Raw genomic sequence first — 14634 nt, 5'->3', positions numbered from 1 at the left:
GAAAAAAATAAAATACTTTTAAATGGACATGGTGTTTTTCATGTTTTTAATCTTTAGTAAAGCACTGTGTGTAAAAACAGTCCTTTAGAAAATACACCAGCCTACTGAACATGAGGTTCTTTACGGTGTATGACTTTTAACATGAGCAGTAATCTTTGAAGGTTTTACTATTTCTGGTTTACCAGCGTGTTATCCTGACAATATACACTTCTAAAGCTTTACTCTTTGTGACTTGAGTCGGCAGTGTCACCATTTGAAACCAGCACATCCCGGGTCCCCGGGCCAACCTCTGCCTGACCAGAGCTCTGAGCCCGTGAGACCACGTCACTGCCCAGTGCTGCAGGACAGACGGCCTTGGTCTTCCTCAGAAAGTTCTCCATGTTCATTCATCACCGAGGGCACTTCTGTGACACATAAAGGTTATTAAGCTTATTTGTGTTTAAAAGCGACAAAATGACGTTGCTTTTTCAGTCCCAGTAGGTAGGTAACTTCACTGAGAGTTAACTCACTGTTAAATAAGACACATTTTAATAGAAAAACAAACGACTGATATTTTATATATTGCGTTTCTTCAGAAAATCTAGAGCAAAGGATCGCTCATATTTCCAAAATAGTTCAACAACACCGCAGGTTGAAAACAGAACTATTGAGAAAACAAACAGCTGAACTTGCACATGAAGTCTACTTCCCCTTGATTGCAGAATTCATGGTTTCTCAGATGTCAATACAGAGTCAAATGCAGTGGATAAAACTTTGCAGATTGCTTGTGCTTGTTCCTACGTTAAGTGAAAAGATACAGTAAGAGTTCATAAATCTCTTCCCGAAGTAAACGTGACCCTCCTAACGCCTCTTCTAAACCTACACATCACCAGTTTTGGAAAGCCCCGGACACGGCCTGCCTGGGTCATCATGTTCCTGTGCCCCTTCAGGAACTGCACGCAGTAACACAGGACCCCGTGGCCTTTGGGAGGGACCCTCACGAGTCAGAACAACAAGGTACGGAAAGGTGGGGCTCTGCCCGTGGAGGACACGCTGCTTTCCCTCACCAGCTTTGCATCTGCTCCTGGCCTAACAAACAAACAGCTCACGGCCTGCAGGAGGTCTGGCCTGGCTGACCTGGGGCCTGACTGATACACTCATTTCTCCTGTTATGCCAGGTGTTTGCTAGGCCCATGGCAGAGAGCATCTCTTCAGCCTCTGAAAAGACTAGTTTGATGAATTATTAGACTAATAACCAAGGAGACTGAAAACCTCACCAGGCTGTGGCACTGGTAAACCCACAGGTTGTATTCTTCGTTGCTCGCATCTGTGGTCTTCAGGGCCAATAAGCTTTTTCCTGCCCCCAGACCATCATCATAACACACCATCCGGATGATTAAATATAGAGCATGCCGATGCAAAACATCCTGCAGAAATCAGGGAAAAGAAAGACCATGCTATTTTACATGTTTCTCCATTCTTATAACGCATTTCCCAGTGCAGAATTTATCATGAGGTTTTAAACTAAGCATATCCATCCATGGATCGGGCAGAAAGTAGTTTTACAGGTTTTTCACCCAAAGGGACATTCTAGGATGCTCAGTTATGGGCCAATTTGCCTTTAGGATCATACCTTCCTACTTAAGTTCTAGGAAGATGGAGTGAGATGATCTAAGTTCACGATCCCATCCTCTATGCCCAGCTTCCAAGCTGACGCCTGCTGTGAATTGGCATGGGGTCCTAAGCTGAAAATGCATTAGGGACCTACCGGGGGAGGGGAGGGGATTGTCTTGGGCCCTACACACACGCAAGCAAAAGCCCCTATTCATTTACCCTAGGAAATTGGTCACTTTTAAGACCAGCTGCCAGAAATGTTTACAAGCCAACCACTCTGCAAACAGAAGCAGACCTAACTACAAGAGGGCCCTTCCCGGCCTGAACTCCCCAGCACCTAAAACACATTTTCCCCCTTAATTAAATTACTTACATACTGATCTGATGTGGATACTTTTATACCATACTTGGAAACTCCCATAATAAATTCTTCCTCCAGAGGAACGAAAGGCAACTTTCCATCTTGCTTTAAAGTAAAAATAAATTACATAATATACATTTTAAAAAATTATGTTTCATTCCTAATTCTGATTAGTCAATTTTAGCATCTGGCCATCACAAACCCAAACCCTTTAAAGAATGTGGGGCATACAACAGCCCAGCAGGAATTTCTCTCCAAAGAGGCAGAAGAAATATCCCCCCACCTGTTTTACAGTCTGCAAATTTGACCAAAACTCAGATCCAAGTACCCCATGCTTACTGTTAACCCCAGTTACAAACTGATACTCCTCACAGATCCCAGCGAGGCTTAAATATTTACATTAGAAAAATTAAGGCCCTTTACTCAAAGTTTATACTCATGTCAGCACATTAAATGATAGGTAACATGCCGCAAGAGCCATTTTTCTCAGCCGTTTTACATCTTACCCGGGTGTTGGATATGTCTGGTATTCCCAGCGCCCCAGGGCTTTGGACAAGTAAATGCTGCTTGAAGAATGGTTACTCGGCTCTCAAAAATATCAATCAGTATTTTGAGCTATTCAGAAACAAGTAAAACAGCAGATAATGCCTGATGGTTTCCCTAGCAGATGGTCCAGTTTTATCTGCTAAGTATGCCTAACTTGCCTTCTCTAAAATAACTAAGATACTGCTGGCAGTCAGTAGATATTCCATACGGTCAATGTTTCTGTGGAACCATTTGCCTGCACTAAAGAGATTATGGTAAAGGAGCCATGTCCACCTACCTTAATTCTTGGGTCCTCACATGCAAGAGTAAACTCTTGCCATTCATTTCTCACAGCAGGTTAAATCAATTCCAAGAATCAACAGATGGGATAATAGCAATGCTATCGTCAATAATGGAATTCTGATAAGCCCCATTTCTACAGTGATGTGAGAAATTGAGCAGTCCTTGTCAGAATGAAAATCCTAGTGTACTTTTGGGAGAAAACATTATTAGCCATCTTTCAGTAGAATACTTTACTTAGATTAGTTGTTGCTTGCACGTTGGAATGACTTTATATTTCAAACTAAAGGCTGGGATCATTGTGTTTGCCCAGACTACCAACAGTTGTCTGTTGAATGGCAGATTAGATCAGCTGATTTCCCCTGAGACACCGGAGACCTCCTTCACTTTCATGAAGACATGAAACAGTATATTTAAGGATCCCATCTCCATGAGTTAAGAGACTATATACTCTTAATAGTAACCAGCACTCTATAAACTGATAAGGGACTCTTTCCATTGCAGTAATATCCCTTTGTTAATGAACACAAAGACAAGCAATTCCATCTTCTAGAAACTTGGGAAGCAAGTTAACTAACTGTTGATAGGATTAAGTCTTCTGGCTCATCCACTCCCATCACTGGCAAGGGTACGGACCTTACAATACTTTAGGCACAAACCTCACACCTTGATTTGTCTTAATTTTCACACTAAATTTTCCTTCGTGGTGATTTATTTTTTATCTTCTTGACCAGGATATATTTTTGAAACTTCCCTCAGTTCTTGTTGGAAACAGGGTATGAAGAAATAGATATGGTAGGTCAACACCACTATGTATTAGATTATTCAAAGAGCTGAACCTAGTTCCACGGAGATACAGTAAGACTTGCCAGACTGTTTCAGAGAGAAGCTTGTGGTGTGTACCCAGCCACCGTACTCGGCTCCCCATTTAAACAAGGGGACTTTTTTCAGTCGGCCCCAGAATAAGTGAAAAGCACCGTCTGAAGGAAGGGACTGTGTCCCTGGGTTCCTCTTCGACTCGGTATCCCAGGCGCCCTGTACCTCCTCTGACCCCAGCGCTCAGTAACAACGTAACAGTGATAAAAGCACGGCTTCAGGAGAAGCAGTGAGGAGACCTGAAGAGTGCTGACTTTCTCCAAAGCCATGAGTTCACTCTGAAATCTGAGAAAATTGAACTTTTTTTTTTTTTTTTTTTTTTACCTGGGCGACATCTATATAATTTATCAGGTCTAGCGGCCCTTCGAGACTTCCCCCCTCGGGGAGTTTCAGTTTCTCAATGGCACCAACGTATTTTATTCGGAATTCTGCACAGGTATCTGGATTACTGTTGCTTCGTCCTAAAGGTGAAAAGAAAAATCGTAAGAGTAAGACTTCAAAAGAAATAGCTGCGTCACAGGGTATCCTCAACCTCTCCCCAGCCAGGAAACAGAGGGTGTCATCAGAAGTTAACCTTTAATAAAAATTTAAAAATTTTAAATGCAAACTTTTTGATGTCATGGGAAAGAACTAAAAATTTCACTAACCTTTTCCTCAGTGACTCACAATGTACTAAATACATAAAAATCTCAAAAGGAATGAAGTATTACTATGCTTCATTTCTTCTTCAAAAAGAAGAAAACTAAATTGTCAACTTGACAGTGATTGAGTACCTTTGTAATGCATATGACATTTAATTATTTTTTGGTTTCTTCTCCCTTTTTACCTTTCACTTTTAGCTTTCTTTCCTGATTCAGGAAACCTGATCTACCTCTCCCATTCAGTCAGAAAAGACCAGAAATTTTTTTTTTCAATGTAGATGGAATAACGCCAGACAGGAAGTCCCTTACAAAACAGATGGTAATAGGTGAAGAACTGTCTGTGCCGTAAAATCCAGCCAGTACAAAAGTACCACAGGGGCTTCCCTGGTGGCGCAGTGGTTGAGAGTCTGCCTGCTAATGCAGGGGACACGGGTTCGAGCCCTGGTCTGGGAGGATCCCACATGCCGCGGAGCGACTGGGCCCGTGAGCCACAACTACTGAGCCTGCGCGTCTGGAGCCTGTGCTCCACAACAAGAGAGGCCGCGATAGTGAGAGGCCCGCGCACCGCGATGACGAGTAGCCCCCGCTTGCCACAACTAGAGAAAGCCCTAGCACAGAAACGAAGACCCAACATAGCAATCAATCAATCAATTAATCAATAAAATAAATCTTTAAAAAAAAAAAAAGTACCACAAAGGATTTTACAACGTCTGCCATAGTAAGGGAATACTCTGTGGTCACTTTTAGATTATGTTTATGTAATAAAAAGATGCCCACATTTTTAATGTTTTAAAGCATCTGGAAGTAAAGACAATAGACCTTATGCTACTATATTCCCTTTTACATCTTCTCTCCCACTCCTACCACCTTTTATGGATTGAGTTGCCCATGATCCCGAAAGGAAAAGTGGAAGGATTTTATACAAGAAAATGAATGTAGTAGGTTTCCAATTAGACACCGGCTAGCAGGTGGGTCAAAAACCACCTTTTGATTTCTGAAGAGCTGCTCCTTTCGGGAGGCTGCATAAATGTTTTCAAGGGCCTGTGACAGATGCTCCCCTCATTACCACATGCTCCTGATGTTAACGAGCTGGTACGCCTCCGGGTAAGCAGCTCTTTAATCTTTTTAATCAGCAGGATGTGTCTTACCCCCCACGAAGAATGTAATTCCAAAATAATTCACAATCCGCTAGCCCATTTCTTACAAAGCTATTTTGACACTTCTAAACTGTCACCACGAAGTTTTCCACAAGTTTCTGCTGCGCGACCCATTAAGAGCAGTTTGCTCCAAGGCAGCGGCTTTCACCACCCACCTGCCACCCCAACCCACGTTCCGCCAGATTTTGGACCATTTCTAAACTCTTGTCAAAAATGGCAGAGCAGAGGAAGAAAACCCCAAATACTCAAGGACTCCTTGTGCTACTCTGGCAAAACTCCACAAGCATCAGTTAGAAGCCTTCGCCAAAATGATCCGCCCTCCGTACCTGAGCTCTTGGTGGAATCGGTATCGAGGCTCGCCACGGTGCTGGATCGAGAAAGCCCCCCAAGGCTGGAGTCTACAGACTGAGAAATAACAAACCAACAGAAAAATTGTAAACGCAATTAGAAGCACTATCTTCTCTCAAGTTCTCTACCCAACGTTCAAATGACTTATTATAGTTGAATTAACACATATAAAATCAGGTCAATTATTCAGGTAGATCGACTGTGACAGATTTTTCTAAAGACAAATTCCTTAGCAAACTTCCAAAAAAAAAGACAGTCCCAACTGCTCTTCCCATCACACGATATTGGATAAACAAACGTGAGGTCAACACTCCCAGTTTAAATCAGAGCCACTACCTGTATCTCCTTATAAGATGCCTGATATTTATGTCATATGTGAAAACCTACACCTTGCTTTTGTAATATTTCCAAAGAACCCCAAAAGAACCCTGTGCAGAAAGCAGGCAGGGAGTATTATCCTGTTTAGTAAATGAGCGGAGAGACACAGAGAGGTGAAGTGATTTACCCAAGGTTACATCTAGTAAATACCCCAGATCTCTAATCTACGTCTCCTAATTCTCACCCCAGCATCTGCAATGACTCCAGCTACTACCTGGCCTACAACAGGTAAACACAGGCCAACTGGCGGACCAGAGCATAACTGCAACGTGAATTACAAAGAAAAACCAACAAATCTGTTAAGCAAAATTCAAAGAATCATACACGTTAATATAGTTTGTTCTACAGCATCATACTCTCGATGTGCTTAATATTTTTAGAAATAACAGTAAAAACTTTCAATTAAACAAATCACTTATTGGGAATTCCCTGGCGGTCCAGTGCTTAGAACTTGGCACTTTCACTGACGGGGCCCAGATTCGATCCCTGGTCGGGGTACTAAGATCCCGCAAGCGGCACAGCTCGGCCAAAAAGGAAAAAAAAAAAATCACTTTTTTACACTTCAAATCAAAATTAAATTTTAAAAGTACACTCAAATTTTTAGATGTTTAAGAAGTGAATCAAGGTGAATGCAAAAATGTATCAAGCCTTATTTCTTCCCTTTCTCAATAACGGCACTTCTTGGAATATAAAATAAGAGCAGGGCTGTATGCACACAGAAGTTCAACATCAATTTGTGTGGTACTGACAAATTGGAAAAAATCCTAAATATTCAAAGGGTGAGGGAAGGGGAGTTGGAATTAAGATGCTGTTACAAAGTCAGGCTGGCTTCTGGGAAGTGTGTAACAGAGTGAGGTTCTGTGCTTCAAATTACCCCTCCGCACAGGAAAACCTAACAGGTTGTCAGAACCTAACAACCCTCAGAACAGAAGAACAGGAAGGGAGAAACTGGCCTATTTTTCTGAGGTTCCGAATTATAACAGCAGAAGCTTACATCACCCTCGAACACAAATCTGAGTCACAGCACCCTGCTTAGGAACTGCACGAGGCTCGCCATCACTTGGGGGTAAGACCTCCCTCCGGGCCCGCGGCCCTCCTGCAGCCCTCTTGCCCTGCCTCCGCCACCTGCCTGGGGCAGCAGGTCCTTCAGGAATCAGAAACCGAGCTCTGGCCCTACTCTGCGAGCCGCAGGTCAGTACGTCTCCCTTTATCCACTTTCTGATCTAGAAAACAGGAAGCTGGGCCTGATTCCCAGGCTGAGGTCCTCACACTTAGGTAACAGCGGGGTGGGTCTCAACTAGCTTCAGGAGTTCCGAAACCTGACAGGAAAACGGTGAATTTTCCCATTTAAGACTGCACAGGGGCTTCCCTGGTGGCGCAGTGGTGGAGAATCTGCCTGCCAATGCAGGGGACACGGGTTCAAGCCCTGGTCTGGGAAGATCCCACATGCCGCGGAGCAACTAGGCCCGTGAGCCACAACTACTGAGCCTGTGCTCCGCAACAAGAGAGGCCGCGATAGTGAGGCCTGCGCACCGTGATGAAGAGTGGCCCCCACTTGCTGCAACTAGAGAAAGCCCTCGCACAGAAACGAAGACCCAACACAGCCATAAATAAATAAATAAATAAAGAATCAATGTGACCATTTAAAAAAAAAAAAAAAGACTGCACAGGACTCCTAAATGTCAGGTTTTGGTGCTTTGGGCTACGTGCTGACAGCTCAGGGACAACACCGCTCCCCTTGCCTGCTGCAGACTCCCGAAGGGCAGTGGTGCGTGTGTCCGGCCCCGAGTGTGGCCGTCGTCACCCAGGGCGCTGCCCACAGGCTGGCGAGAGGTGCCCCGGAGGGGGGCACCCGTGCGTGTGGGCCGAGGTCTCCTCTCCCACCTCACCCAGTCCTGGCACTGGGCACCGAGAGCTCACGAGGGTGGAGAATGACTTAAAAGGCTCTCTAGTCTGAGTCCAGTGGATCCAGGGGACCAGGACCTGGGACTTGAAGGGCCCCGTGCACTCAAATCAGGGCATTTGCCTCACTATCCAACTAACTCACCGTGACAAAACAGAATTATAATTTGCACACACACCTCAAACCCTAGAATTCAAGACATCCAGCTCCCTGATTGCCTGCAATTCCTGTCATACAAACAATTTAAAAATCAGCGTTTCAGTGAGACTATTCGTAAGTGCTGACCCCTCTAGGTTAGCGGAGTTAAGAACTCCAGAAAATCTACCAAAACAAAATAAAATTAAATCAAGCGCACAATGTGTCTCGAGTGCAAAAAAATGAATGTGAAAAACCTCTAGTTTGAAGAACATCAGCAGGTCTGCCGTGGTTAGTACCCTTCACGCAGCATCGGTTAGAAGAAACAAAATTCTCACCACTTAATGACTGCGGCCTCCACGCCATCACCCCTACCTTGCTCTTAGTACTGATTTCACTACTCTGGGAGCTGCTACTGCTGTGTCGCTTTTTCCCTTTCCGAAACATCTTCCACCATAGCTCGATCCAGAGGCACGCCCCCTGGAAGAACAAGCGCTGGTTAGATACATTGAGAAAAGCAACTTTAAATCCCTTTACACATAATAGGAATAAAAATAAATAAAAACCATCAGTTCCTCCCAGTTCCATGGCGTATTCCTTTTACTTAAAACATAAATATTTTCCGTTGACCACAAAATGTGGGTATTACTCTTTTTCATTCTCATTCTCTTTTTGAATCACAAAATTCTAACCCAGTAAACCAAAAAGGTAGGAACCTTCTTGTCACCTCTGGAGGTGTGGAAAGCACTGTTCAGAAGTAACATCTAGTTCTCAATATATTCAAGTGCCTTCCTTCTCTTTAATCAAGTCAGGACGTTAGTAAAATATGTGACATATTAGTTTATCAACCAAGTCACTGTCTCCGGTTCCTGTTCTGTAAATGGCAGGGCTAAGAACTGAAGGCACTGATACATCTCGGAAATGTGCATTTTTCTTAAAGTCTCCAGCTATCTTTAAGTAAAGGCTGACATGAAAACATTGCCAGGTGCTACCTCTCATCTCGTTCCAGTAAGGCCAGGGAAGGAGGTGACCTTCAGTTTCCCAGAGTCAGGCTTATGTACATCTTTTTTTTAAAATTTTCGATTTCTCCTTGCACATTTCACAGGAGCACATATATTATACCTGGAAAAGTACGAACTAGCCTGCGTAATGTTTCATAGCTCAAGTACTTCCAAACACACTGTCTCACTTTATCCTCACAGCAACCTGCTGACACAGGTGTTTTCTGAGGGTCTCTGCTGGAGCTCTAGGCCCCCATCAGGGGCTTACAGAAGATAGGTTAGACTCTGCCTTCTGTAGACAAGGGAACTGTGACCCATCTTTCAGGAGGATTTACGAATACAAGAACCTAACAAATGTTTACTAAAGGTTGGTTCTACAGAGGGAAAAAGGGGACCTGCTCACTACAGAATCGAACACTATCTTATCGTCTTCAAACGTTCAACAGACAGCAGTCTGCACAGATAGCTTCCTTTCGTTACGACATGGTCAATTCTTGTCAGAAAAACAAGGGACCTGATGAAGGAAAAGAATGAGTAAATCACAGGGCGGTCAAGGAATGCCCCTCTCCAACACACAGTTTCTCCCATTGAATTTGGAGGGTCCCCCCCCCCCGCCAAGTCCACTCACTAGCATCTGACCTTAGGCCACTGACCCAAAACTTGACTCCTGAGCCCAAGCTTTTTAATCAGCCCCATCAGCCAACTTATTTCTATATTTCTGCTTCATTTGTGGAGTAAAGAGAACACGTGATTCATTCATTCGTTCCTGAGTAGCCAGTGAGCACCTACCAGGTGCTGGGGATGCACCAGTGAGTAAGACAGAAAAAGCCCCTGACCTCAGGGGGCTCATTTCTAGAGGGAGCAGACAGACCAACAGGAGAACCAAGTATAAAACACGTTATTTGGAAACAATAATTGCTACGAGGGGAACTAAAGCAATTTAAGGAGATAGTGATCAAAGGAAGGGGGGACGATTTTAGACAGAAAAAGATGTTCTGAGGAAGCGGGAGTTAAGCCCTGAGAGAAGGGGGGGGTAGCCGTGAACATGGAGAAGCACCGTGAGTGGGGGGCACAGCAAGCGCCAAGGTCCTGAGGGATGTCCTCTGACGCACAGACCGGTGAGAGGCCAATATGACTAAGAATAGGAGGAGGAGGGAGAGTGACAGGAGGGAAAGAGCCACAGGAGACCTCGCAGGCCACAACGAAAGCTGGGGTTTTGTTCTGGGTTTCACAGGAAGACTCAGAGGGTTTTAAAAAAGCAGTCAGGGAGGCTTCCCTGGTGGCGCAGTGGTTGAGAATCTGTCTGCCAATGCAGGGGACACGGGTTCGAGCCCTGGTCTGGGAAGATCCCACATGCCGCGGGGCAACTGGGCCCGTGAACCACAACTGCTGAGCCTGCGCGTCTGGAGCCTGTGCTCCGCAACAGGAGAGGCCGCGATAGTGAGAGGCCCGCACACCGCGATGAAGAGTGGCCCCCACTTGCCGCAGCTAGAGAAAGCCCTCGCACAGAAACGAAGACCCAACATTGCAATCAATCAATCAATAAATAAATCTTAAAAAAAAAAAAAAAGCAGTCAGGTGATATGATCAGATTTCTGTTTTAGAAAGATGACTGGCTGCTGGGTAGGGAACTAGTTGCACAGGATACTCTTATTACTCTTAAAAAGAGGGGGCCTACTTAGAAGGCTTCCGTGGATAATTCGTTGCAAACGATAGCCCTGCCATCACAGGATACTTCTCAGTTAGAAAGAGAAGGCAAGAGGGCCTTATTCCAAGGTCTGCACAAAACTGGGTTAACCTGGCAGCATAACATCATAACCTGATGGGTTAGAATGTCGGAGTATAGCACATTTAAGCACATTATATTTTAAGTATACATAAGTACTATTTATATATATATATAACAATTTTAAATATGATTTTTAAAAATTTGATAGTATTGTTATGAAATCCTGAAGCATCTCTCCAAATCCCTGGAATACTAGAACGATTCGAAAATCACTACATAATAAGGCCTTTGCAACTCCTTGAGACTTTCTTTCCATCATCAATCTAGGAGCTGAAGGGGAAATGCAATTATGAAAACCTTTGACATCTGCCACTATTTTGATGCATGTTCTTAATTAAGCAAATCATTCTTGTCTCTAAATTATTCGTGCATAAAAATGAGACCAAAGATACTGTCACTTGGACGTTCCACAGACTCATCAAAGGCAAAAAGGCCTAAAGCAGAACCCATCCTCTTCCCCGCCACACCTGCTCCTCTCCTCTCCCTTTCAGTAAATCCCATTATTTCTGGTAGAAACCAGGAAATCACCGACTCCTCACTGACCTCCAGCCCTCACATCCAGTCAAGTCCAAGATGCACTGATTATACCACCTGAAGAGTTCCCTCATCCATGTCTCTAAACAGGGCCTGCACCGTCCTAGACTATGGCTACATAGAAATACTTTTTCATTATGTGATGAAAGCAATGGACCCTTAACCCATAAAAAATGCACAAAGTTTGGAATGCAATTTAAGGAATTCACAAGCCATCAGGAGATATTTCAAGGGTGAGGGACCTTGTCCTGAGACAGGCTGGGACCTGGGACCCTTTGCTGCCGTGATTGCACATGGACAAATGTCTCCTCGAGTAACAGATACAAAGAAACTATAAAGGAACTAAAAATAACTGCGTGCATGCACGTGCAGTTGGGGCAAATTCTGGACAGCAAAACACAAAAAGACCAAAAAAACCCCAACTACCACTTCTGAAGAGCAAAAACAGGGTGTCAGGGGCAAAAGCAGGGTCCTGCGCGTGCCCCCTGTGCTCAACACCGCCAAGGGGTGGGCGAACCACCTCAGCCGCCCCTCCGCCCGACCCCTGGACACACCCCTACCCTCACCCCGTGTAAGGGACGAGCTTGCCCCGCTGGGGTGGGGGGAGCGAGCAAGGGAACCTGTTACTTGTTTTTGCTCCCCTCCTGCAGCTGCAGGAGCCCCAGTCAAGCCCTGCCTGAATTTCTGGACTGGCCTCTTATCCATTTCTACTGATTGGGAAGGCCAAGAACCCTGGTCGGTATCAGTCCCAGCTGGACTCCTTGCCGCTTCAAATCTGTCACCAAGCTCCAGCTGAAATGATTTCTTTAAAACTCAAGTCAGATGCCATTTAACCTGCTTAAAATCTTTTGTTGGCTCCTCAAAGTTAGAGACCGAAGTCAGGCTCTTTGCCAGGACACGCAAGGTCCTCCATGACCAGGCTCGCGTGGACCTCTAGTCTCATCGTCCACAACCAGTTTCACACTCAATTAATCTGTAAGGAATGCAAACTGGCTTGCAGTTCTCAGCATGCACTCCGCTCCCTGTTTCCACGCTTTGCTCCTGCCATTCCCTCTGCCCGGAATGCCCTTCCACCTTCTATTTATTTGGTTAACCGGTCACCTTCCAAGACTCAGTTCAGGCTTCTCTTCCAGAAAGCCTCCAGGTTGGGCTAAGGGATGGGTCCTCCACAGCTTGAGTTTATACCCTGATCTTAGCATTAGTCGGCTACTGTCTACTTGTACCTATCTCACTCAGAACTGTGAGCTCATCAAAGATCAGGGCTAGGTCAGCTCTGTATATCCGATGCCTGCTACAGCCTGGCAGAGGCCATGCTTAATGAACTGGAGAATCTTCTTGTGAGATAACATCCAGATGACAACTCCCACGTCCTGAGCACCTACCATCTGCCAACCAGTGCTAGGTGCTATGTTTTATATACACACACACACACACACACACACACACACACACACACACACACACACACACACACACACACCCACCCACCCACCCACCCACCCATGCCATCTGTGTATACCTCTGACCCTCTCCACTGACCGGCAAGGTTGCAGTATTACAGCCCCTTTCCAATGAGGCAGCCAAAGCGCAAAGTAGACGAAGCAGCTTGCACAAGGCCACCAGGCTGGTAATGCATGGGGCCAAGTTTGGAACCTTGGTAGAGTTGGCTCCAAAGCTCTTTCCAGACCCCGCCCAGCTCCTGTCGGGAGCGCCTGCCACGTGCCGGTGCTCAGGATGACAGTAAACAAAACAGACGCAACCCCGGCCCCGCGCTGCGTGGAAACAGCCACGACGCGTGGAGAAACCAACAGGATCCCGCACAAAAACTGAACGCTCTCCATCGCCCCTCAAATCAGAGCCTGACGCGGGGAGCAGCCCCGCGGATGCTGTCACTCCATCACCCTTCCGACCGGACCCAGCCACACGCCACACGCCACACCCGTCGTCACCGGAGCTGCAGTCCCACCCCAGACAGGAATCGGCACCGGGGCACTGCCTCCTCCCGCAGGGCCGGGCCCGCTCCTCGGCTCCCGCCGCCCGTCCCGCACCACCTCGGGGCCTGGGTCCCCCACCCAGGGAAGGCGGGTCCCGGTGGAGACCGCGGCCCCCGCGGCCCCACCCATCCGCCCCGCCGCGGGCTTCCCCGCCGGCGCCGCCCTCGGGACCCGCGTTCCCGGCCAGGCTCAGCCCGAGCGCGGCGAGGGCCGGGCTCTCACCTCAACGCCGACTGCGGTCGGGGTCAGACACCCACAGCCTGCGCAGCCCGAGCCGCGGGAGCCACTCCAGGTCTAAACCCAGCGCCCGCTTTTCCAGCTCCGTGGCCCCGCCCGCCGGGCCCCGCCTCCGAAGCCTCGCGCAGGCGCAGTCCTGACCCCGCCCCCGGTGCCCGGACCGACCCCTTGTTCTACGACCGGAAGTCAGAGGGAGGAGCCTAGGGTGGCGGACACCAGGGCGCCGGAAGTTGTGCTCTCGGTGGATGGTGGCCTTCCTTCTGGGTTCCCTGTGGCTGCTCTTCCAATTTAGAAAGCCTCCCGCAACCTGTTCCTCGTCCCCGTTTGCAGATGTCTGCGATTCCCGCAGAGGAGAGTGACCAGCTGCTGATCCGACCCCTGTAAGGGACCAGCGAGAGGGAATGAAGCCACGGGTTGTGAGGCGAGGAGGGTACCCGGGTGGTTGGGCTCCTCAGTCGGCCGCAGCCGGCGCGCCTCTGCAGTCTGCCCTTGGTCCCTTGGTCCGCAGTTGCGGGCCAGGCCTCCGGATGCAGGGCTTTGGAGAACTGTGGATCGGAAGGGGCCTGCTCGGTTTCATGGGATTTTGCTTTTTCCTCGGTCTCAAGGGAGGAGAGTATGTGGAGTTGGGGGGCGGGGAAAGAAGGTCTGTGGGGCCGCTGGGCGCTTTCTTGTTCGCCAAAGAGTGGCAAGCTCTGAGGGAACCGGTGACGCCGGGGACGGCAGGATGAGAGGAGGACCTGGATAAGGCTGTGGCGGTGCGAGGAAGAACTAACCTGTTACCTCCAGAACTTGGTATTTGCCAGGATGGGAAAGGAGGTAAATTAGGGACTCGCAGTGAGCTCCATTCAGAGCTCCAACTCTG

General features: G+C 47.1%; 2 protein-coding genes across 4 annotated transcripts in view; one reads left to right on the top strand and one right to left on the bottom strand.

The window, feature by feature from the left end:
* Positions 1–544: 544 nt before the first annotated feature.
* Positions 545–13892, bottom strand: ITGB1BP1 (integrin subunit beta 1 binding protein 1). Of its 3 annotated transcripts, none has more exons than XM_057558210.1 (7): positions 13758–13892; positions 8593–8697; positions 5780–5858; positions 3980–4116; positions 1967–2059; positions 1257–1406; positions 545–776 (listed from the first exon to the last, which is right to left on the bottom strand). In XM_057558210.1, the coding sequence occupies exons 2-7, from the start codon at positions 8662–8664 to the stop codon at positions 705–707; spliced, it is 603 nt and encodes a 200-aa protein (XP_057414193.1). In that variant the 5' UTR covers positions 8665–8697; positions 13758–13892; the 3' UTR covers positions 545–704. The 3 variants fall into 3 exon arrangements, with proteins under 3 accessions (XP_057414193.1, XP_057414191.1, XP_057414192.1); XM_057558208.1 differs by lacking the exon at positions 13758–13892 and adding an exon at positions 13491–13609; XM_057558209.1 differs by lacking the exons at positions 545–776; positions 13758–13892 and adding exons at positions 2461–2569; positions 13491–13632 and having other exon boundaries at positions 1266–1406.
* Positions 13893–13976: 84 nt separating this feature from the next.
* Positions 13977–14634, top strand: part of CPSF3 (cleavage and polyadenylation specific factor 3) — a 44590-nt gene continuing 43932 nt past the window's right edge. Inside the window, exon 1 of the mRNA XM_007195663.2 lies at positions 13977–14152. Coding sequence (XP_007195725.1) covers positions 14103–14152 — 50 coding nt within the window. The 5' untranslated portion in view covers positions 13977–14102. The remainder of the gene's footprint in view (positions 14153–14634) is intronic.

Source organism: Balaenoptera acutorostrata, chromosome 12, assembly GCF_949987535.1.
Source record: "Balaenoptera acutorostrata chromosome 12, mBalAcu1.1, whole genome shotgun sequence".
Lineage (NCBI taxonomy): Eukaryota > Metazoa > Chordata > Mammalia > Artiodactyla > Balaenopteridae > Balaenoptera > Balaenoptera acutorostrata.
The sequence above is the reverse complement of the archived record's forward strand: the minus strand, read 5'-3'. Positions and strand labels throughout refer to the sequence as shown.